Source organism: Pseudophryne corroboree, chromosome 9, assembly GCF_028390025.1.
Source record: "Pseudophryne corroboree isolate aPseCor3 chromosome 9, aPseCor3.hap2, whole genome shotgun sequence".
Lineage (NCBI taxonomy): Eukaryota > Metazoa > Chordata > Amphibia > Anura > Myobatrachidae > Pseudophryne > Pseudophryne corroboree.
Window position 1 is genome coordinate 385,678,848 of NC_086452.1, and position 25,956 is coordinate 385,704,803.

Sequence of the window (25,956 nt, forward strand, 5' to 3'; positions counted from 1 at the left end):
ATGCCAGCCTTCGAGGCTGGGGGGCAGTCACACAGGGAAGAAACTTCCAAGGACTATGGTCAAGTCAGGAGACTTCCCTGCACATAAATATTCTGGAACTAAGGGCCATTTACAATGCCCTAAGTCTGGCAAAACCCCTGCTTCAAAACCAGCCGGTACTGATCCAGTCAGACAACATCACGGCGGTCGCCCATGTAAACCGACAGGGCGGCACGAGAAGCAGGACGGCGATGGCAGAAGCCACAAGGATTCTCCGATGGGCGGAAAATCACGTGTTAGCACTGTCAGCAGTGTTCATTCCGGGAGTGGACAACTGGGAAGCAGACTTCCTCAGCAGGCACGACCTCCACCCGGGAGAGTGGGGACTTCATCCAGAAGTCTTCCAAATGATTGTAAACCGTTGGGAAAGGCCACAGGTGGACATGATGGCATCCCGCCTAAACAAAAAGCTAGAAAAGTATTGCGCCAGGTCAAGAGACCTGCAGGCGATAGCTGTGGACGCTCTAGTGACACCGTGGGTGTACCGGTCGGTTTATGTGTTCCCTCCTCTTCCTCTCATACCAAAGGTACTGAGGATAATACGGAGAAGAGGAGTAAGAACTATACTCATTGTTCCGGATTGGCCAAGAAGAGCTTGGTACCCGGAACTTCAAGAAATGATCTCAGAGAACCCATGGCCTCTACCGCTCAGACAAGACCTGCTGCTGCAGGGGCCCTGTCTGTTCCAAGACTTACCGCGGCTGCGTTTGACGGCATGGCGGTTGAACACCGGATCCTGAAGGAAAAGGGCATTCCGGAGGAAGTCATTCCTACGCTGATTAAGGCTAGGAAAGAAGTAATCGCAAACCATTATCACCGCATATGGCGAAAATATGTTGCGTGGTGTGAGGCTAGGAAGGCCCCAACGGAGGAATTTCAGCTGGGCCGTTTCCTGCACTTCCTACAGTCAGGGGTGACTATGGGCCTTAAATTGGGTTCCATTAAGGTCCAGATTTCGGCTCTATCGATTTTCTTCCAGAGAGAACTGGCTTCACTACCTGAAGTTCAGACTTTTGTTAAGGGAGTGCTGCATATTCATCCCCCTTTTGTGCCTCCAGTGGCACCTTGGGATCTCAACGTGGTGTTGGATTTCCTAAAGTCACATTGGTTTGAGCCACTTAAAACCGTGGATTTGAAATATCTCACGTGGAAAGTGGTCATGTTGTTGGCCTTGGCTTCGGCCAGGCGTGTATCAGAATTGGCGGCTTTGTCATGTAAAAGCCCTTATCTGATTTTCCATATGGATAGGGCAGAATTGAGGATTCGTCCCCAGTTTCTCCCTAAAGTGGTATCAGCGTTTCATCTGAACCAACCTATCGTGGTGCCTGTGGCTACAAAAGATTTGGAGGCTTCCAAGTTGTTGGACGTAGTCAGGGCCCTGAAAATATATGTTTCCAGGACAGCTGGAGTCAGAAAGACTGACTCGCTATTTATCCTGTATGCGCCCAACAAGTTGGGTGCACCTGCTTCAAAGCAGACTATTGCTCGCTGGATCTGTAGTACGATTCAGCTTGCACATTCTGCGGCTGGACTGCCGCATCCTAAATCAGTGAAAGCCCATTCCACGAGGAAGGTGGGCTCTTCTTGGGCGGCTGCCCGAGGGGTCTCGGATCTTCAACTTTGCCGAGCAGCTACTTGGTCGGGGTCAAACACGTTTGCTAAATTCTACAAGTTTGACACCCTGGCTGAGGAGGACCTAGAGTTTGCCCATTCGGTGCTACAGAGTCATCCGCACTCTCCCGCCCGTTTGGGAGCTTTGGTATAATCCCCATGATCCTTACGGAGTCCCAGCATCCACTTAGGACGTCAGAGAAAATAAGAATTTACTCACCGGTAATTCTATTTCTCGTAGTCCGTAGTGGATGCTGGGCGCCCGTCCCAAGTGCGGATTGTCTGCAATACTTGTATATAGTTATTGTTTAACTAAAGGGTTATTGTTGAGCCATCTGTTGAGAGGCTCAGTTGTTATCATACTGTTAACTGGGTATTGTATCACGAGTTATATGGTGTGATTGGTGTGGCTGGTATGAGTCTTACCCGGGATTCAAAATCCTTCCTTATTGTGTCAGCTCTTCCGGGCACAGTATCCTAACTGAAGTCTGGAGGAGGGTCATAGTGGGAGGAGCCAGTGCACACCAGTTAGACCTAAATCTTTCTTTATAGTTGTGCCCAGTCTCCTGCGGAGCCGCTATTCCCCATGGTCCTTACGGAGTCCCAGCATCCACTACGGACTACGAGAAATAGAATTACCGGTGAGTAAATTCTTATTATTGGAGCTGATTGGCTGGTGCCTTTATCACCTTGCACATATCACTGGTTTATCACTTCTTTATGCCTTCTCCAGGTTAATACATCTGCCCCAATGATCCCTATGGCTACATGCATTTTAAATAAGGTTTCTCATGGGCACTTACAGTATATGGAACCTCCTGTAAAACACAATACACAAACAAATCCTGAAAAATATCAGTGTCTTTTCTTGAACAAATATATTTGACTAACTTTGGGGCTTATTTACATTTGGATGTAAGTCATGTTTATGACACGCCTCTCAGATGTAGCAGCGCACATCCGCGTTGATAGGTGTTACTTTCACAATCTCCCTGAAATGCTTTTTTCAAAAGCAGGCAAGTTTGTATTAGGATAGAGGCTATGTCTAGGTCAGAGGCAGATCTGAAAGGATATGAGAGAGATTAATTGAGTTTGGATTTGGGAATTATGAAGGGGGGTGTTGAACGCGTTGTAGGTGAGGTGAGTAATTTAAATTGGAGATATTGGTTACAGGTGTAGGGATTTGCAGAGCGATATACTGAGTGTGGAGCAGTACTAGAGTAAGAATAGTTAAGCCATTGTAAACATGCAGTTGGTAAAGCCCAGATTGGTGAGAAGAGTGCTTGTTTAAAGGAGAATGGGAACTTGTCAGTAGAGAGAGACAGGTAGGGGGGGTGAGTCTGTCCCGACAATCTCTTGAAGCACATGTTTCGATCACCCTGAAAGAGAGCAAGAACCTAACACAGTGCTCCAGCTGTATAATTCTCCCTCCCCCCCAAAAGGGAAAAGAAACTCAATAGTGACATTTGGAGCGGATCCAGTAGATGACTACAGAGTCTACAGAGATGCCTGACTTTTATACCAACGTGCAGCTTATGCGATCCAACCTGAATTAGACCTAGAGTTACTCCTATTGTTATTGTTGCACAGTGCTTCAGCTACCGGCCAATATCGCTGATAACTATTGATGCAAAATTGTTAGTGAAAGTGATTGACAATTTGCTCCAGCCTCCAGCCGTTCATATGGGAAAGGGATAAACAGGATGCCAAAGCTAGAAGAGTAGTTTGGAGAGGTGTGGTAGACATGAGTAGGATAATTAGAAGAGGTAGATAAGGCAGTTACTGATGAGGTGTGAGAGTTGTTCATGAATGTGGGGCAGGAAGTATTTTAGCTATGGTTCTCAACTTAAACCCTCAAGATTCCCCAACAGGTCATGTTGTGAGGATTTCTGTCTGTGGAAGCGAGTGGGGTAATTACTAACCCTGCAGAATAGATGAACTCATCTGTGCATGATTATAAAATCCTCAAAACATGACCTGGACTGGGGTTGAGAACCACTGCTGTATAGTATACTGTACTTCCCAACTGTCCCAATTTGAGGGGACAGTTCTGCCAATCCTGAATGCTGGGATATATTTCACCGTAGTGAGTGGGGGCCATGTGCACTAGAAACGAGTGTGCTCAGCAATTCATGGTTCTTGTAGGGAAGCGGATGAGGTTTGGGGTCAGTGCTATTGCACGGAAAATCCTCCAGCCTGGTGTGACCACTCCTCTATGTTGGGATAATGTTGGGAGGTGTAGTATAGTACATGTCTTTTTATTGTTGTATATCACTGAGAGCATTCTGTATAATACAGTAGTTTACATTTATGGTATGCAAAAGTTCCCAAATAATATACTCACATTTTACCAGACTGAATATGTTATCCCAGATTAGGATACATTCATATAACATTTATTTTGTATAAAGTCAACTATGTGTAAACATTTGATCAATGATCCATGAAAATGATAAAAAGCATTTGGCTGTTTTTCAATGTTCATATCATACTGTATGTATTTCCACTGTCCACATAGTGTCCACTTAAGATTGCTTTATTATACCAATTGCATTATAGTTTTCATTGAAACCTAATCTACAAGAATAAGCACCAAACTAAATCTGTTATTTTACATCTACATCAATGGCGTTATTACAGTTCACTCTGTAATCTGGAATGTGTTCTTCTCTCTCTCCAGGAAAAAGTAGAGTATGCCTTTCTCATCATTTTTACAATTGAAACCTTTTTGAAGATTATAGCATATGGTCTAGTAATGCATCCCAATGCATATGTAAGGAACGGATGGAACTTGCTGGATTTTGTCATAGTAATTGTAGGGTAAGTCCTTTATTATACTACTTTATTGATTAAAGAAAGCAGATCTGATGCACAGTCAGGAGGTACTGTAAGCCACAGACCTGACTCTCCATCATTTTGCTTTGTCGTATTTGCAAAAAATAATAATTTGTTGCTATATATTACAGCACATTTTCCCCTATGAAAATTAGATGTGAAATTATTGGAATGAATACACTGATAAATGATAGCACATTGACACTTGTGTTAGCCATCGTTTCCCATATCTCAATTCTAACGAAGTGCGAGCTGTCATGAGTGTGTGACAGTGTGTACAGATTGTTTACTGAGCAGTGAGCGCTAAGCTGTTTCCACGGCAACCATGTATAACACAGAATTTGTCAAACTTTGACAGATCTCTTGCAATATAACTGTGTTTTTCTTGTAGTCACAGCCTTAATATGATTTATGTGTTCTACTTTTTGTAAATAAATAGATTTGTCCTATGAGGCTGGTTTTATTTTGTGGAAATTTTTCTTGGAGCTACGTGTTACATTGCATGTCTGTACATATTTTTTTTATATTAACATCTGATTTTATTTTGTTTTGTACAGCCTCCTTTAGAGTAGGTATTACAGTATATCAAAGGTTCTGCATGGGGCAGTGGGCCTAATTCAGAGATGTACACAAACCTGATGGTTTTTGTGTATCTCCGATGTTTGTTGAACTAAACGTTCGCAAGATCTGTACTGCGCAAGTGCAGATCCCTGCCAATCACATAGCAGCCAGCACTTATGGGGAGAGACTTCTTCCAGTGTTCCTCTTAGCAGCTGACCAACACACCCAGACCCGGGTAAATGCTCCCCCCCTCCCCCCCCCCCCCTTTCATCGCCAATACGGGTTGGCCCTGTTTTCTGCTTGAAAGCAGATGGCCTATATTCACGCAGAGTAATCTGGTGATTTCAGATGCAGCAGCGGATCACAAAAGCCGTCCGATGGCGTCTATTTACACATTTGCATATTTTAGCACAGTAGCAGCTGTGCTACTCTCTCCGTCTCTGAATCAGTTGGACCTTACAATAACTACAGGCAGTGTAAATTGATTATGAATATCTTTTGTTGTGATCTATTAATTGTGATGGGATGTGTTCAGCATCCCGGCTATTGAGATGCCGATGGTCATGTGACACCACTCAGACCAGCCAACATCCCGACGGTGAGTATCGGGGGTTCAGGGTTAGGGCCCAGGGGGTTAGGGGAACGATAGGGTTAGGTGCTAGTGAGGTTTAGGGCTAGGGAGGATGGTTAGCCCTAGCCGCCACACCCGAGGGTTAACCGTAGCCGACACCCTCAGAGGGGTAGTCATAGCCGCAACCCTCCAAGAGTAACGGTTAGGGTAGAGGACAGGGCTGGGTAGAAATACTTACCCCCCCTGATGTGGGGATCTTCAGTGTCGGGATGCAGCGGTCGGTCATGTGACTGCCGGCATCCTGAACGTCGGCATTTAGTATGTATTCTGTCGTGATCATGTTTAGTATATACATTCCTAAAATAAATTGCTACATTTCATTTATTCTTTCCTCTAGTTAAGGGCTGTGTTACAATATTTGCCAATGACATCTTTTTCTTGACCACTTGCAGACATTTGTGTTGGTAAATGTAGATTTGTCTAAAAAAAAGATGCCAGTCCTCTCTTAAAACATCAGGTTTATATCCGGTGCTCATTTTAATAATTTCTGAAATTATTACACAGATTTATTTCTGGTTTTGAAAAATAATTATACGAATTCAAATTTATACCACCACGTACTGCTGAGCACTCTGCTAAATTAAAATACTTTGGTTTTAATTAGTTTTAATTTCTTGTTAAATTGTATAGAAATATTGAGTAGTTCTTTCTCATATTGTACAACTTTGAATACTTTTTTCTTACTTTCCTATTTTAGGTTGTTTAGTGTAGCTTTGGAACAACTCAATTTTGGAACCAAAGAAGCTGAAGGAGGAAACCACTCGACTGGGAAATCTGGTGGTTTTGATGTGAAAGCTCTAAGAGCCTTTCGTGTGCTCCGCCCCCTGCGATTAGTGTCTGGAGTACCCAGTAAGTTTTCTAGCTCTTGTATTTTGTTAATGCTCAGGATATATTGTATTTATCAAAGACAATATTTAAAAAATGGAAAAAAAAGTACACGAGATGCTGAAACTGACATTGGAGGTTCTGAGATCATATGAATAACATCTCGGTGTTTATCAGATGTTGGATAGGGTTAGGTATGTGTGACCGGCGGTCACAATACCGACGGTGGAATCCCAGCATTTAGATGCCCAGTGGAGGGGGGTGGGGTGGGGTGGTGACCACAACGAACCCCCTTGCAGGCTTGGTGGTGAGCTGTGATCGCCACAGGTTCTATTCCCACTCTGTGGGTGTCGTGGACACCCACGAGTGGGAATGGTCCCTGCTGGTCGATATGCTGACCGTGGGGATAGTGAGGGTTTGGGATGTAGGTGCCGGTATTGTGACCGGCGGTCTACTGACCGCCGGTCACATAACTACATCCTGTTGGATATAGGGAGTTATGTTATAGGCTCCAAGCTTACGGAAACACTGTGTTTTCTGTAAGTTCACCACTAATTTTAAAGCGGCATTTAATTATAAGGCAGATCTTTTGTAGCTAGCATACTATAGGGCAGGTACAAGTACATGTTTCTGCTGATGTAGTAAACTGTTCATATGCTGCCGGTGTAGAGGCAGAAGCATCTTGATTTACACAATTAATATATTGGGAGGTTTAGATATACATTAATGTAAAAAAAAAAATTTAATTGCTCTTTAGTTAATTTTTATATATTGTAATGGGGAGAAAAGAAGACTCTTTGTTAGAGGCACATTTAGTGGTGCGTGGAATGATTTTTGAAGTTAAAATGTAACTTTTATTATAGTAATTGTTTAAAATAATGAGGAAGATTAAAATAGATATACTTCCAATACATTCTGTACAATACAAGAGAAGAATCCTGTGCGGAACACGCACAATTTTTGTCAATTTATATTTCACAAGATTTGTGGCTTTCATTAAACCGTTTTGCAGCAATAACAACTATGGATCGCATTCCGCACACTGGGGGATTTTCTGCATTTCCTTGTAATGGCGGGTACACACTAGGCGATTCGTAATTGCCGGGGATGGACGACTATATTGTTGAACGATATAGCGTTCAATGATATAGTGCGTACACACTGAAAGTTATCTTTAACGATAACGTTCGGTGACGGCACCAGCGGCATTCCCAGACATTCAGCTCAGCCTGACATTGATGGGTTGAGCTACATGTCAGCTCAATATTGGTGAACGCTGAACGACATGCGGGAGCGAGCATCGTTCATCGGTCACCAATATTACCCCCATACATACTGGACGATTTCAGCCTAAAAATAAATGATAACGACATTTATGTCGTTATCGTTTATTTTTTAGGCTGAAATCGTCTAGTGTGTACCCCCCTTAAATTTTAGAGAATTTGCGCATAGAGCTTTAGTTTTTCCATTTAATTAAATAACCGCTCTCTTCTTCCTCTAGGTTTACAAGTTGTCCTGAACTCCATCATTAAAGCCATGGTTCCCCTGCTGCACATCGCTCTCCTGGTCTTGTTTGTTATTATTATTTATGCTATTATTGGACTAGAGCTTTTTGTGGGGAAAATGCACAAATCTTGTTTTTTCTTTGGCTCTGGTAGGTCACAGAACATGTATATGTATTAATAACAGTACCCATGTTTTCACAATTCACTGTTTAAGCTCACTACTAGATTGTAAGGTCTCACAAGCAGGCCCCTCCAGTCTCTTGTATCCACGACCCACCGCCTCTTATATATTCCGTATCGTTTGTACTTATGGTATATTCTATGCACCGTGTTTTTCTTTTCTTTAAGCCTGTTTTAAGTCTATCCTGTACATGTCTGCGTTCTACTGTGCAACCTGTTCTCTGTCACCTCTGTTTTGTTGTATCTTTTACTTGTTCTGCTATATGTCATACCAATATTCATCATATTATAGTATGTAAAGTTATATTAGATTACTGTATGTCATCCCAATATTTGTTTACTCGTCTCATCGTACCTACTTTATGGAGCTGCAGAATTTTAGAGACGCCATATAAGTAATAATAATAAGAGGAATACATGTCGTTACATCAAAAAGTACAGAAATGACAACAATACAGTATAAGAACATGTACATATGTTTCCCATTATCTTTTCCTACCTTAGCACTAAGTGACAGCAAATACGTGGCCTGTTTAACAAAATAAGAAGCCATAGTAATATAATATCCTATTAAGCGCCTTGAGTCCTGTCGGAGAAAGAACGCTATTTAAATACAATTGGTATAACTATTTTTTTAAATAGACTACATCTCTCGGCTTAGTAGTATTGCTGCACTGAAGCTAATGGGGCTGATGCGTAGGTGAACACAACTCCGTTATACAGAGAGATCTTGTGTCTTTTCACAACGTGCATGCTCCTTAGCCAAGTGTACGCATCTACAGGCGTCTTCATAACAGAATGGCAACAGGGCCTTTGCCTGTAGGCTGTTTAGTAAGGGGATGTACTCACAACTGGGGACCATGCTGAGTTGTACATAATGCATAGATCAGACAGATTTCAGACAAAACTGTTGCACCAAGGATATGACTAATGCAAGCGCGCACTGAAAATTATGTTGGCTATTTAACCAAGCGCATGAATAGGGATTGTGTACTGCAGATGTGTACAGCTCTGTTTAAGGCTTGATATCTCGGTTTTATTCTATTTTGGCAATATGGGAGTAATTGCAGTCACCTTGCACTTAACTGTAAATCGACCACAAAATATGCTGCGAGGCTCAGTATACTGCTTTAGAGGATGAGAAGAGACATGGGCGTCAGGACTATGCAAGAAGGAGGATAGTACTTGTATTGTCTTTTTCTGTATGTGTATATGTTTCTAGAGAGTAACTATAAGTGCCTATGTATATCTATGCAGTCTACCATTGTGTATAAAATTGTGTGTTATACAAAAAAATACTTATTTGACAGAAATGTTGGTACTCCCATAGTGGCTGACCTGGCACTGTGAGAATTTGCCATTGCAAATAGACAGCGGTATTGCAAAGTATCACTGTATGACCTACTACCACCACTTCAATAATCAGTATTACTATCAGTAATAATTATTTAAAGCAGTGGTTCTCAGCCACAACCCTCAAGTCTTCCCAGCAGGTCATGTTTTGTCGGTCTGTGTCTGTGGAAGCAGGTGGGATAAATACCAACCCAGCAAAATTGAGTAACTTGACTAAATAAGTGCATGACTAAAGAAATCCACACAACATGACCTGATGGTGATACATAAGGACTTGAGTTAAGGGGATGCAGTTAAAATTCCGACTGTTGTTGATCCTGGCAATCAGGAGACCATCGCCCGAATCCTGACAGCCGGTGAAATGCCGCCAGACGTAATCCCGAACACCGCAGGTTATTCCCACTCGGTTAATGTGTCCACGCCACCAACTGAGTGGGAATATTACCTGTAACGAGTGAAGCGAGCCACTGGACCCGAAGTGTGGTGAGTGCAGCGAGCCTGCAAGGTGACTTGCTGTTGGGATTCCGAAAGATGAGAAGCCGCTGTATACAGACAGCCAGCATCCAATCTGCCGGTAAAACATATGTATTTGAAGTTGAGAACCACTGGTTTATAGCCTTTGTTTTAAAAATCTATTGTTTTCATTAAATAACTGCTACCAGATGTGCTCAATTATGTTATGCTCTAGGCCAGGGGTGCATAGCCATATTTAGCCCGAAGGCTGCATTTTAAGATCGTAATCATTTGAAGGAGCCTTCATAAAAGTGGTCTTGTTTGGGGACAGGAGTGTGTGTACCGCGCTTTGTAAGAAAAGGGAGAACCTCCTCCCACAGGCAGTGTGATGCTTAGTGCCATGTGGGACAGATACATGTATAGCTGCCCCAGCTCAGCTGCAGAACATTACCGCAAATTATTTTAGATGTTGGAACTATGCAATATTGGTGACATCCTTGTTACAGATTTAATTAATGTGATCAAAGGTCCATAATAATAATAATAATAATAATAATAATAGTAATAACAATAATAGTAATATTAAGTAGTGATATTCTCCTATGATATTGCTCTGCAGCTTACTAGCCACTACATACAGTGTGGTCACTTTTTAAAATTTCAATGTTTTTCAACTTCGAATACTTATAAAAACTGTTACACTTCACGCAGTGCAATTATTCATATATCAAATGAAAGGAAATTTAATGCTGAATTCAACACAATAAATATAGGTCAAATATTTATAGTACAAGGGAAGTTATGCAGTGAAAACAACACTTTAAGGTGAAAATCCATGTGTACTTGATGTTACTGTCCTATCAGTATTTCGTTGCGTAACCTTTATTTTTCAAGACAGCAGCACATCGATGTGGCACTGAGCCAACCAATGTTTGGAGCTCTTCCTTCAATATTATGTGGTGCCATGAGACAATTATAGCCTCAATTAATTCTCTTTTATTGGATGGACACCTCAGATGTACCAGTTTTTATAAACGGAACCACAAATGTTCTATGGGGTTCAGGTCTGGGCTGTTTCCTGGCCATCCCAGCACTTGTATGTCTTTCTCCGTGAACCACTGTTTGCATATCCATGCAGTGTGGCAGGGAGCTGAATCCTGCTGGAAAAGAAATGCGGCATTATCTGGAAAAAGATCCCTGATAGAAGGTAGAAGTTTTCGTTGTAGGATGGTGTCAATGTACTTTCTGCTGTTCAGTGTACCACCTATGACATGAAGGTGGCCTACAGCATCTGCTGTCATACATGCCCAGATCATTACACTTGTAGGATTCTTTGTTGTCACTTGAATGCAATCTGGATGTACCTCTTCCCCGATGCGACGTCTCACATATTTTCTCCCATCACTACTAAATATCGATGTCTTAGTTTTGTCACTCCATATCACTTGTTTCCACTGACCTTCTGTCCATGCAATGTGTTCTTTTGCCCACTGTATTGGTTTCTGCCACTGCTTTTTATTTAGGAATGGCTTTTTTCTGGGAATCCTACCTTTCAGCCCAACCTCCTTGCACTGACAAAAACACCAGTTGCACTCAGTTCACTGCTAATGGCCGCAGATGACATCCATCTGTCCCTGACACAAATTTGTTTTATTCTCCTATCATCGACAGCTGTTGTGCACTTTTTCCGGCCTTTCCCTCTTTGTTTTGTATAGATTGTGTTTCCTGATAGCGTAGACAAAACATTCGTACTCCTGTTGTTCTCACATTCCCACCAACTTCTCTCGCAATTGCTGCATATGAAAGACCATTTTCACGTAACACCACAATCCAGAATCTCTTCCTGGGTGACCAGTCTCCACTTTGCCTGGACGACATTGTTGTATTTATTTTTTACACCGTCAATAGCACTAAACAATACACATAAACATCCAACCGGAATTGCACTTAGGTAACCAACTTTATTCTGCAAAATGAAACAGCCAAACTGACCTTTCCCACCTTTGAACATGACCTTGCACCTGCTCATAAATGACAGCTGATTGATCCTCAGAACGACAATTCCGATTGGCTGGTAGTAGCTGTTACTACTATCCGCTTCTTGAATCTCACGCATCTGTGCTTCTTTGTCTGACTGAAAGTAGCATAACTTCCCTTGTAATGCAAATATTTGACCTCTGTTTATTGTGTTGAATTCAGCATTAAATTTCCTTTAATTTGATATATGAATCATTGCGCTGCATGAAGTGAAACAGTTTTATAAGCATTCAAAGTTAAAAAACATTGAAATTTCAAAAAGTGTCCACAATTTTGGCCACCACTGTATATATTATATTTTTATGTTAATTCAAGGATATATATGTTTCATTTCACAGAAATTCTAGCTGAAGATGAACCTGCACCGTGCGCCTTCTCAGGAAATGGGCGCATCTGTCCTATCAACGGCTCAGAATGTAAGAGCGGATGGGCTGGGCCTAATGGCGGCATAACCAACTTTGATAACTTTGCCTTTGCCATGTTAACTGTGTTCCAGTGTATTACAATGGAGGGCTGGACAGATGTGTTATATTGGGTAAGTTTCTTCACCTGCACAACAGCCTGACATCCCACATTATTATTTAGGAACATGATGCAAATGACAACTGGAAGGCAGCTTAAAGATCACCTCTTGTCTACACTTCATGGAGACAGCCATCTTGTGGACTGACTCAGCATTCATGGGAATAAAACATATCTAAGCACAGTGGTATTATTGAGACCCTGGTCTTGAATAATCACTCAGGCCACAAAATGGCTGCCACCATTGTCTATAGTTTTTAAAGCTGCATTTCCTACTATTAAAAAGATTATACTTGGATGCCCCCAATCCTTTTAATTTCCCAGTTTATATGTCAGTGGAGGGGCGGTGAGCGGGAGGGCCTGTGACTAGTCCTAGTTTCTTGTCAGTTTTCAGCTAAATCTGTAAGGGGAAGGACAAAACTTCACAGAACAGCTTCCAGGACTCCAGCTAGGAGGAGGGGCACCATAGTATGATCTTTTACTACATGGTAGTGAAATAATAATAATACTACTATATTATTTATATTGCATATTGTATTACATTATGTTTAAGTATGAAAAATAATGTTCAAGTTATATATGTTTGTTTCATTAATTGTCGTTTGAGTACAGTATTATCCCTACGCCTGCATGTATTGCCACAATATAGTCCCATCTTGAAGGATTGGAAATGTATAATGTTGTGTGATGATTCAGACTTGCTTTGTCAGTTAATTACATTTGCTTGCAAGGTCGCGTGTGGCATTTTAAAATTAAAAAAATGTCCTTATTGTAATTCAACATACATTTAAATGATCTTGATTTAAATGATAAACCCATCACATCCACCAGCAAGGTGAGCCGAGCATTATGCATTTATGAGTTCAATGCTGATTAATCTTCAAATTAGACATCAGACATTCTTTCTTCTATTGCTCAAATGTTTAAGCTTTAGCCAATTGCTGCTCTCTAATGAGCAGACTAATGTATTTATGTTCACAGGTCAGATCTACATTGCCCTCTAGGTCTGTTTTACCCCCTACCCATGTTCCGCTCCACGCTTGCAACCCCTGCTGTGTGAGCTAATACATGGCGATGTTTCATATTCATCTATATTGTAACTGAGCCTAAGTTACTAATATGTAAATGAGAAACTATTAATGCAATATACAAAATAAGTGATGTGGTAAGTGTGCAGGGCATACCCAGCGTAACTTGGCCAACCCTAGAGCCGTGCCTGAGTGCTCTTTCCACAAATATAGGCCTGGGTCTCCACCAAACTTATGTGAACAGTTAGCTTTCAGCTCACCTATATATAGTCTGTCTATGGTGGGGTGATAATATTACATTATTATAACCAATACTTGTAATATTGTAGCTAAAACAGCCCATAGTCTCTGTTTGCTAGCTGGAAAGACTCTATCACCATGGAGATGGTGACATTACACCCCTACCAACCTTATTGATTGACATGTGCTACCTGAATGCTGAGACTTGCCTCATCTGCATGCTCTTCATGGTTACTGGGCACCGCGGACTGTAGGAAATGGTGGTGTTTTAAGTAGCTACATTTTCTGCTATGTCTGTAAAAGTAAATTGAGTGAAAACAATGTGCTAATGGCATCCCATCAAACCAATTGTTTTGCTGTGTTATAGGCTGCTTTAAAGCTTAACTCTTGGGTGGACCTGTCCTTAAGGCTTTGTATTGATGCTTGTTTAATATGTTTCTTCCCATTTGTGCTATACAGATGTGTCCTAATACGCTATTGCTGCATTCGAGCCAAACAGTTGCGACAAACATTTCATCTTGTGCTAAGCATCTTTTTTATGCGAAAGTGCTCCGTAGTGACAATTGGATGTGCCAATACAGCTTCACAAGAGTACGCTGGTTAATTTGATATACAACACTTATACATCTGTGTGCAACTGAGTCTGAATCTGTATGCGAGGTGCTATGATGCAGCGCCCGTTGCTTTTTTTTCATGCTAAGTTCTGTTGAACTTCGTATACAGATTCAAATCAGATGAATCCGTGCAGCTTCGTGAAGAAGTTTTGTTGCAGCTGACTGCAGCTTAGACGTTCATTCATATGACGATAATGCTACACCACTCAGTGCGGCTCACTCGTGCTAGGCATCTTATATCGCATGGCGTATTGAAGCTAGGTGTATGAGGATACATATGTAGATGTGTGATATGAAAAACAATTTTACAAAATAGTTCATACATAATTCCTATGGAACCATATTCTCGGGTATTGCAGAGTGATCAGATTGGCCTGCACTTGTTTAAATGCAGCTGGCATGATAACTGTATTAGTGCATTAGTATATAACGCTTTCTGTCTCTTTCCCTCAGCTTGTTATCATAGCTGCTGTCTAATGTTCTTACTGTCCTCTCTATTAAAAACCGATTTCCTGCTTGTAAAGCAAGAGAGTTATATGGAGGGCTGTCTTATTTTTTATTCTGCTCTGAGATCTAGTGTTGCGTGTTGTTATTTAGAGGTAGTGGACAAGAAAATTAAAACCCCAATGTGAAAGCACTTAATAGGGTGCTGGGCCACCATGTGTATCCATTATGGCCTGTTTATAGTTACCATGATGTCCCACCAATCTCTGGATTGCGCAGTAGGGATGCACATCATGGCTCCACAAGAAAGTCGCTCCACCAACAGCTGGTTGATGGAGTATTTCCAGAATGTCCCATAAATGCTCCATTGACTTCAGACCTCTTGGCTGACATGGTCATGATATATGGGTAACATTAATGTCATGTTAATCAGCCCATTGTACGGAGACACACACACACACACACACACACACACACACACACACACACACACACACACACACACACACACACACACACTTTGGATGGTGACCTTCTCATCTTGAAAGACACCACTCACATTAGAAAACAAGTGCAATTAAAAAAACATATAGTAAATGGATCCATTAGGTATCAACTGGCATAGACCTTGCCTTCTAAAGTAAAGACTGCACCATAGCCACAACTGGGAAATGCATTTCCAGAACACTGCCGACCCACCAGGAGTCTCCATTGTTGGAAACAAACACTCAATGTTGTAGAGTTATTGTAGTGTCTAGGTGCTCTAGTCCATTTGTCTAAATGTTGAATAATGGTTCATCCAACAATATAACTTTCCTCTCTTTAGTAGTCCATTGCCTGTAGTGTTTTCACCTTGGAATTTGCAAATATGCTTTGCAATGCAAACCAGCTGTGAAATCCTACCCTATGGACATTTTGTTGGCCTGAAAGAGACAATTTGGAATTTTCCATCAAGTTATCTCCAGTTGCTTTCATGTTTGACTTGCACTTTTCATTAAAATATGGATATCACAATTCTGGATTATCCAATACAGCCCAGGCTGTTCTTTGCTGATGATAGTTTTACCCTGGAGTTACCATACTGACATCACCATAGATACTATGGGCCAGAAAAGTTGAGTTGCCTTGGGTACTGAAGCTCCCGCCAGTTGTATCCCTACAACCAGTCCTCTTTAACTTACTAATGTCACATTTTGCAGCCGTGTTTACCAGAATTATGAACACCAATCTGTCTTTTATTCTGGACAATGCTCTTTGTTCCGTGCTCACTAATCACATAAGACATACCTGTTGGAAGCCCTTACCGTCAATATGCTTAGTGGCCCTCATTTACCCAGGTGTTTCCATTATTTTGTTCACTGCCTGTAAGTGCATTGCAACACTTTGATGATACAAACACAATGAATATTCTCACTACTACTTAATCAGTATGATGGGGACATGCCATGGTTAAAACACTTTATTCAAATACTGTAGGTAGACAGAAAGTATTTATAGATTATTTGCATTAGTTGGGTGGAAGCAGTAGAATTAAAAATGTAAATGATGTACCTGACCATCTTTTATACTGTCAATTTTTTCTTTGTTCATCTTTACACAACTGAGGCATTGTGAAAAAGTGATAGGATATATTTAGAATAGATCAGAGAGAGACTAATTACAGATGTGTCCTCTTACACCTTTGCTCCGTGTGCTACAAGTCGTGTTACACATAAAGTGTGAGTGCCATGTGACTCGGTAGCGCGGTATTCCCGCATAAATGCGTCTTAGTCGCAATGCAATAGGACGCACAAGCAGCTTCTGCTGATTAAAATGATATGCAGCATGCCAATACTCTGTGAGTGATTGCGCATTTATTTGCATACAAAATGTCTGCTACTGTAACGTGTGAGTGCCATGTGACTCGGTAGCGCCGGGCGTCTTTTATTGTGTTTATTCACGCATAAATGCGTCTAATTCGCTATGCAATAGGACGCGCAAGCAGCTTCTGCTGATTAAAATGATATGCAGCATGCCAATATTCTGTGAGTGATTGCGACTTTATTTGCATACAAAATGCTCTGCTACTGTAACGTGGCATTTCAAATGCAGATACAGCCGCAATTACACAGAATATAGGCATGCTGCATATCATTTTAACCAGCGGGATCTGCTCATACGTCCTATTGCATTACTTTGCAACTAAGATGAATTTCTACAGGAAAAAAATACAAAAAACAAGAAGCTCATCGCCACAGAGTCCAGCCACGGCATGGCGCGACTTGAAGGGCTGTTTAGCGTGCATGCAGAAAGGATGTAAGAGGACACATCTGTATGCAAGAAGCAAAAAGGTAAAATATATATCTCTCTTTTGGGGCACTCTTGTTTTATAGTAATTAAAAAATTAGATACTACCCTTATAAAAAGGGGTGTGGTATAGAAGATTTATAGTAATTAGACAGTCATTAGCTCGTCCACCCCATGTGGTTGGCATGCATTAGGTTGACAGGGTCAAAATATTGACATGGAAAAGGTTAACAGGGTCAAAAGGTCGACATGGAAATGGTTGATAGAAAAGGTTGACAAAGGTTTTTTTTGTGTCATTCTCTATGGTTATAAATTTCATGATATGTGATCACAATTATAACAAATGTAGACCCTTGCAGGTTCACTTCGGGCAAGGTGCCTTGCTCTGCGGCCACTGCACAGGTTACTATTACCAGTTGTCCACATGGATGGTAAATCAAGCAAAAGTTGAAAAATACGTGTAAGCCCTCCAAAAACTTACATCGATCATATGTGTGTCGACCATTATCATGTTGACCTTTTGACCCTGTTGATTGTTTGACCTTGACGACCTAATGCATGTAGATCATGTGGTGTCGACCTATTAACTGTCTATCTTGACAATGTAGAGCTATCATCCGGATACCTATAAAAAGTACAGCAACAAGTGTACTATTGTTAATTAGAATATTTAAAATGAGTTAAGTACAGTATGTGTGTGTTAATCACACAATTAATATGAGGTGAGTGTTGAGGCGGTGAAAATATGATCCCCTTGTTGGTGTATTTGAGTGGATAATACCATTACATTTAATTATTTTTTATTTTTTTCAAACTTTTTTGCTTCTTGCATTCAGATGGAGCCTCCCTCATCTTTGTCTTTTCTCCGCCTAAACGGAGGTTTAGTTGCACCTAGGCGATAACTTTGGGTGTTAAGTTTATGCACGGACAGGTGTGTTGAGGCACAACTGCATACTCAGCATGCAATGCACATCTCCACCACTGGGTGGCTAATGCTCCATTAATCCAGTACTTTAGAGCGAATAGCTGCGGATTGATCTACAAGCTCTGGCAAATGGTCAGTGACGACTGTAATGTTACTGTATACTGTACACACAGACCAATGGTCAGACAGAGAGAGTCAATAAAAAAAAAATTTATACCGATGCAAACGAATGTGTTAAAACACTTGTCCATTGCAGTGTTACTGTATGTGAGCGTCCCAGTCCCATAGGCAAAATATATTTTAAAAAATAGTGTATACAGACGCAACTAATGTGTTAAAGCAATACTGTAGTTCATTGACGTTGACAAATCAATAAATAAATATAGTCGCAAAAATAAAATTAGTCGCAACTAATGTGTTAAAGCAATACTGTAGTTGATTGACGTTATATGTATTGTACAGTATGAGCGTCCAAGTCCCGAATCGGCATAAACAAAAACCAATGGGAAGGGATCACTGCTTACAGTACATTTACACAAGAGCTTGTTTATCCTTCATGCAGCCTCGTGTTTGAGTGGTGAAGTGTGCCCCTTCCCATGCTTAGAGTCCCGGGTTCGATACCCAATGTGCGAATGCATGTTTATTTTTTCCTGACACTTTATTAATTTTTTTTCTTTTAATCTATAGTAATATACCTTCAGATTCAATAGAAGTGTGTACACAGGTTTTACATATATCATCAGGACAAGGCTGCAGGAGAGTCTCATTACGCTATCTAAAACAGCGGCAATGGTGTCCCATAGACATATCAATAAATATAAATAGTGTATACAGACGAAACTAACTGTTCGAGCAATACTGTAGTTATTGATGTTAGAGAATCTGTGCTGTTCTGTATGAGAAGGTATCACTGCTAACATTTACTCCCTATTGTGAAATGAGCAGGCTCCGAGGGGAAGCGGAAGGGGGTGGGGGGAGGTGGCGGCTAAATACCGTATTCTGCAGAAATTATTAATTCTCCGTTCTGCAGAAATTATTCATTCACCCAAAAAAATGAACCAATAAATCAATCAATTAAAATAGTGTATACAGACGCAAGTGAACATGTAAAACAAAGGTTCTTATGACATTAGGGTCTGTGAGTTCATAAATCCTGTAGAATGAGCGATTCATATAAATTGTGTATACAGACGCAAATCATGTTAGAGCCACAGTTATAGAATGTTTTACAAACTATGGTCCATTAACGTTAGGGATATGCTGTATTGTACAGTATGAGCGTAAAAGTCCCGTAACGCCATACACAAAAACTAAAAAATTAATAAAGTGTCAGGAAAAAATAAACATGCATTTGCACATTGGGAATCGAACCCGGAACTCTAAGCATGGGAAGTGGCACACTTCACCACTGAGACACGGCGCCTCATGACAGATACATAAGCTCATGTGTACAGTAAATATAAGCAGTGATCCCTTCCCATTGGTTTTTGATAATGCCGGTATGGCTACAGGACTTGGCCGCTCACATACTGTACTGTACTATATCCCTAACTTCAATGAACCATACTGTAGCTTAAACACGTTGTTTTGCGTATGTATACACTATATTTTTATTCTCATTCTACGGGACCTCATTGCCGCTGTGTATTTATTAGGGTATTGAGACGCTCCATCAGCATTGCCCTGACTCTTGCAAAACTGATGCCGTCGCTGGCTCCATAGCTGAGGGCTTCCATGAGGCGCAGGGTCACGGGCGGCAGCCATGTTGTCAACTTGCTATGCGATTGTGTCTGGTGTATCGTAATGTGCATAGAGCTCGATTATCCCTATTGCTCCTGTGTAATTTAACTAGGGTATTGAGATGCTCCTTCAGCATTTCCCTGATTCTTGCAAAACCGATGCCGTCACTGGCTCCATAGCTGAGGGCTCCAAGAAGCGCAGGGTCACAGGTGGCAGCCATGTCAATCGAGTCTGGCCTTCTACAGTATTGTTTGTGTACTGTACGGTGCATAGAGCTCACTTATCCCCATAGCAGCTGTGTATTTTAGCTGCTCCTGCAGCTTTGCCCTGATTTATGTAAAACTTGTGTGCACACTTCAGTTGAATAGTGAATGTATATTACAATAGATACAAAAATAAAAAAATAATAAATTGTCAGGAAAAACTTAACATGCATTCGCACTTTGGGAATCGAACCCTTGACTCCTAAGCATGGAAAGCGGCACACTTCACCACTTGGACATGTCGCCACATGACAGATACACAAGCCCATTGGTTTTGATTATGCCGTAATGGCTACGTGATTTGGACGCTCACATATCCCTGACATCAATAGACCATACCTGTAACACGTTCATTTGCTTCTGTGATTTGTCTGCGGGACTTGGACACTCACATATCCCTAACATCAGTAGACTATACTGTGGCTTTATCACGTTCGTTTGCGTCTGTATATACTGTACTATTTGCATCTGTATATACTGTACTAAATACAGTACTATATACTGTATTTTAAATACTGTAGCATACTGTCGTGTAATGAGACGCTCCATTAAAGTAGTTCTTACGCTGTAGTTCAGTATTGTATTTTAATGGAGACCACACGCATGCGCAATGTTGATTTCAAAAAGCGACATCTGGTGAATGATCGCAGGTATTACACTCAAAGGTAACGCCTCCCTACGACTAGGCAAGCCTCCTTGCGCCCAGGCACGCTGCATATACCTGATCGCGACTAACGTCTCAGCCAGAAAAGATAAGAGGCTCCATCTGTAATTAGCCTTTCTCTGAACTAACAAAACTCTGGAAGCACCACCAGCCTAAGTACCACAAGAATTTCTCTCATGATACGTTCTCTGATACTTTTCACTATATATATATATATATATATCTACATTTATAATAGTTACCAGATCTGATTTGGTAAAAAACAAAAACCATGGGAATTATACTCTCTATTCTAATATCTTTTTCATGCTTTGCTTGTTCTAACAAATTGTTCCTACAAGTCCATCTCGTTTCTTCCAGATGAATGATGCTATGGGATTTGAATTACCTTGGGTGTATTTTGTCAGTCTCGTCATCTTTGGGTCATTTTTCGTGCTAAATCTTGTTCTTGGTGTGTTAAGCGGGTAAGCACACGTCTTTTTTTACATGAAAGCAGAAGCCAACGTTCAACCACCACCAACACACAGGCCTCCCCAGGTAGCAGTGGCAGAACTTGGCAGGTAAAGGTAAAACGCACCCTTCGACAATGACACATGTATTTGAATCCTGCCCACATAGATAATGAATAAAACCATAAAGAGCTAATGAGAAAGGTAAGTGTCACTCATACCATCCAGTTCTAATTCAGATTCTAAGTGGATGGAAGAAGGGGAACGCCAATGTTACATGGTGGCTGCAGGTTGGTCTCTGCTACGCAGTACATAATCAGATTATAACCACCTTCCTTACGTTCCTACAGGTGAATGATGCCATAGGATGTGAGTGGCCATGGGTCTATTTTGTTAGTCTTATTATCCTTGGCTCATTTTTCGTTCTTAACCTGGTACTTGGTGTACTTAGTGGGTAAGCAGTTGGATTAACTCCGTATATTCTACTGCTATGTGCTAGGTGGCCGGCTGTCCTTTCATCTGCACAATGGATACATTTACTCTATGTTGGTTGCATGGCTGCCAATGCATTGAATACAAATTCTGTTTGGTCTTTGTTTGGTTAACCATGTCTGGTCCAGGCACACCTTTATACAGTCCATGTTCTGTATACTTCTGCTGGGCAATTGCATTAAGCCTTATTACTACTGTAGAGTACGCTTGCTCTCATGAAGGGCACCCCTGCCTATCACGACCCCCTCCAATTATGTTTCCGCTTAAATTTATAGCATCCATTATAGTTTCTAATGACCTGTACTCAGTATACGGTTCCAAACAAAGACATTCTGATTGGAAGCACGTTTTACTGTGAGTGATGTATTTTCTTATTCTTAACAATCTTTTCAATGTCTGATCTATGAGGCGAATCACTGTGTTTAACCGGCCACCTACGCTCTCCTGTGTGTGTGTGTGTTGTCACTGGTGTCCTTTGCTTGCTACTTTGTGTTAAATGATTCATTCAGTTTCTGCCGTGGTGAGTATATCAAGTGCTTCTTCAGTGATCTCCAACATGCTGTATAAGGAACATTTGTTTGTTGTTATATTAAGTGTAAGTAAAGAAGCTTATATGAATAATCACACTGAGTCATTATCGCCCATTTAAAGCACGGACGGACAAGTAACCTTCAAAAAGGCCACACACATTGCCGTCTCTATAATGGGTGCAATGTGTACGGTGCACACCGTCCCCTGGGTCCAGGAGGGGCTCACACCGCACACTGCACCCATTTTAATACTTACCTTTCCGAAGACCGGCGCTGCAGTTGCAGCGGAAATCGCCACCAAAATAGCCACCGAGCATGCGCAGTAGCCAAATTGGTTTCCAGATCATGACGGGCGCCGTGTTTCCGGAGACCAGCGCATGCATAGTAGACTCCGGCACAATGCCGGACTATACAGCGCCGTACAGAGGAGTGGGCTCACCTGGAGGGGGCCCACCTCCTCTGTTGAAACGCCCCTGGCCCACATTACCCGTAGGTACATGGAGATGTATCAACCTGTCTAAAGCAGACAAGTGGAGAAGTTGGCCAAAACAACCAATCAGCTGCTTGCTATCTTGCTAAGTACATTCAATAAAATGATAGCTAGAGGATGATTCGTTGCTATTGGGCATATTCTCTTCAACATTTTCCCCTCAATCTCAGTAACAAGTTAAAACAATACATTTAATCAAAGAAAGAGATACTAGTCTGTAATTACATATCAGCAGGCATTACACGCTATAACAAACAGATCCAACAATAAAGAAAGTAGGGACTGAAGGCCGCAGTTGAGGGCTTAGAAGACCACCTGTTATAGTCACGTGTACCCTATTCATTCACAAAAAACTAGCGGATTTAGTCTATGGCCGGGATGTAGTGAAGTCCGAGATCGCCAGCTGTGCGGGATGCCTGCTGAACTCAGACGGTTTTTTAAAAGGGCAATCATGTACAAGGCTAATGCCCTGTACATGATTGCCCCTTTAAAAAAAACGTCTGAGCTCGGCTGGCATCCTGCACGGCCGCCAAATTCGGACTTCATTACATCCCGCCCTATATATGTAGATGGCAAGAGAATACTGTAAATCTTGTAATCCTAATTAACTACAGTAACATTTGTGTAATGAATTAGTTGCTGAAAATACTAAGCAATGCTCATTTTGCTTGAATAAACATAATTACTTGCAGGGCAAATGCTCCTGTGAGTAATATTATGCAGGTATAGTTATATAAACCTACATCCGTCTATCACATGGTTACACTCTCCGTAGTTTATATCACCCAAAGGCAAACTTAATATATTGTGAACAGATGCACTTGTGCTCAAGATCTAATTATATAACTAGAAGTTGTAAAAACACTAATTATATAAATAGAAGTTGTAAAAACACATAAAAAATAGTAATTCAACTTAAGCTGGGTACATACTACAGTATATGTCGTTCCAATTTTACTAAATCCCAGAACACATGATATTGGGCCTGATGCAGGAGCGGTTGTAATAAGCCTAACTGCTGCTTTCTTGTGATTCTTACATATGGTAATGTAGCTGGAGACGTCTGGTATAAGTAGACACCTCCTGCATGCATGTGTGATCCAATGCTGCGTCCTACAGTAGGACGCATCATCGATCACCTGTGACACCATTGGTTGGCTAAGTAACCCTGAGGTTACCCAGACTGCCCGTCGCAGATCCGTCACTGAGGCCAGAATATCCTCGCCTGGTCTCGCCATCGGTGCCCCCTTCCCATCCCCAAATGGCTGCATCAATCGCTTGACACCTGCAGCCTCTTTGTGAGCGATGACGCAGGATCCATACTGCACTTGCACACTATGGGTCCTGCATATGCGCAGTGCACCGAACATTGGTACATTGCAACTTTTAACAGATAGAGGCACGATCTGAATCGGGCCCATAGAGCATACACACTATGGAATCTTCTGAACGACAGCACAGTATATTGTTCTGGAGGATTGTATCCAATTAAATGCTTCTACTTTAAGGTATGTGCAGTTGTGCGCCACACTACATAATGTGGACCACATCGTTCCTTACATTGTCTCATCTGACCTGCAGCACATCAGATGGGAAGATACAATGAGCAATGAGGTCATTCAGACCTATACGCAGCCGCGCGTTCACAGATGCCGCATCCAGGGGGTCTGCACATGCGGCGGTCATCGGGGGGGGGGGGGGGGGTAGGGGGGGTGATGATGCGGCATTGCGGGTCAAGCATGGGCGCGTCGGCAGTGTTTCGAGGGTGGCTGGGTGACGTCACACGCAGCCGCTCCAGAAAGAGAATAGAGCCGGACCACTTGCCAGCGCAGCCAGGGGTCAACCAGAAATTGATGCAATCCGCCCAGTTCTTAAGCGCAAGGTGTGTATAAAAGCGTATTATAATCAGTTTCTTATACTTCATTCTGTACTTTTTGAATTGAAAGCAAAAATTATACAGTTACATACATTCTTCACATCTACAATGTCTGTCAGGGGTGCTTAAAGAATGGGAGGTCTGCGTGCAGCCTCTATGTATGCCCTCCGCGTCTTGCCAGCGCATGTCCTCAGTAACATAGTAACATAGTATCTGAGGTTGAAAAAAGACAATTGTCCATCGAGTTCAACCTATTTGTGGTGTCCTCTGCATGATGATTTGACTAAATAGTAACTATAATGCATGACTATGCACCATACCCCTGGATATCCTTATCCAATAGGAATTTATCTAACCCATTCTTAAAGGTGTTGACAGATTCCGCCATTACAACTCCCTCGGGCAGGGAATTCCAAACACGTATTGTCCTTACCGTGAAAAAGCCTTTACGCCGTATTGTGCGGAATCTCCTCTCCTCTAACCTGAGCGAGTGTCCACGAGTCCTCTGTGTTGATCTAACCAAAAACAGGTCCCGCGCAAGCTCTGAGTATTGTCCCCTTATATATTTGTAGATGTTGATCATATCCCCTCTTAGTCTCCGCTTTTCCAATGTAAACATGCCTAGTCTTTCAAGCCTTTCCTTGTATTCCATCGTCTCCATGCCCTTAATTAGTTTGGTCGCCCTCCTTTGTACCTTTTCAAGCTCCAGGATATCCTTTTTGTAGTACGGTGCCCAGAACTGTACACAGTATTCAAGGTGTGGCCTCACTAGTGATTTATATAATGGGAGTATAATACTCTCGTCCCTAGCATCAATACCCCGTTTTATGCATGCTAATATCTTATTAGCCTTCTTTGCTGCAGTCCTACTTTGGGTACTACTGCTTAGCTTGCTATCTATGAGGACACCTAAGTCCTTTTCCAGTACAGAATCCCCTAGTTTTACCCCATTTAGTAGGTAGGTGTAATTTTTGTTCTTGTTACCACAGTGCATTACCTTACACTTGTCTGTGTTGAAGCGCATTCTCCATTTGGCTGCCCATGCTTCTAATTTAACTAAGTCGTTCTGAAGAGACTCGGCATCCTCCTCTGTATTTATAGCCTTACACAATTTGGTATCATCTGCAAAAATTGACACCATGCTCTCTAGACCTTCTGTTAGGTCGTTAATGAAAATATTGAACAATAGCGGTCCTAATACTGAGCCTTGCGGCACACCACTTAGCACTTCAGTCCAAGTTGAAAAATATCCATTAACCACAACGCGCTGCTTCCTATTATCTAACCAGTTTTTGACCCAAGTGCATATTGTGCTTCCTAGCCCTGATTCTTGTAGCTTGTATATAAGTCTCATGTGTGGTAC

At 41.7% G+C, this 25,956-nt stretch overlaps 1 protein-coding gene across 17 annotated transcripts in view; it reads left to right on the forward strand.

The window, feature by feature from the left end:
- The window catches only part of CACNA1D (calcium voltage-gated channel subunit alpha1 D), a 923,074-nt gene that overhangs the window by 389,731 nt on the left and 507,387 nt on the right, over positions 1–25,956 (forward strand). For 13 of the 17 annotated variants that reach the window (XM_063940823.1, XM_063940809.1, XM_063940813.1 and 10 more), the window contains exons 4-8: positions 4,331–4,470; positions 6,375–6,526; positions 8,004–8,156; positions 12,369–12,565; positions 21,556–21,659. In XM_063940823.1, coding sequence (XP_063796893.1) covers positions 4,331–4,470; positions 6,375–6,526; positions 8,004–8,156; positions 12,369–12,565; positions 21,556–21,659 — 746 coding nt within the window. Of the gene's footprint in view, positions 1–4,330; positions 4,471–6,374; positions 6,527–8,003; positions 8,157–12,368; positions 12,566–21,116; positions 21,221–21,555; positions 21,660–25,956 lie in introns of those variants that run through there. The other 4 variants (XM_063940810.1, XM_063940825.1, XM_063940824.1 and 1 more) reach the window with 2 other exon arrangements.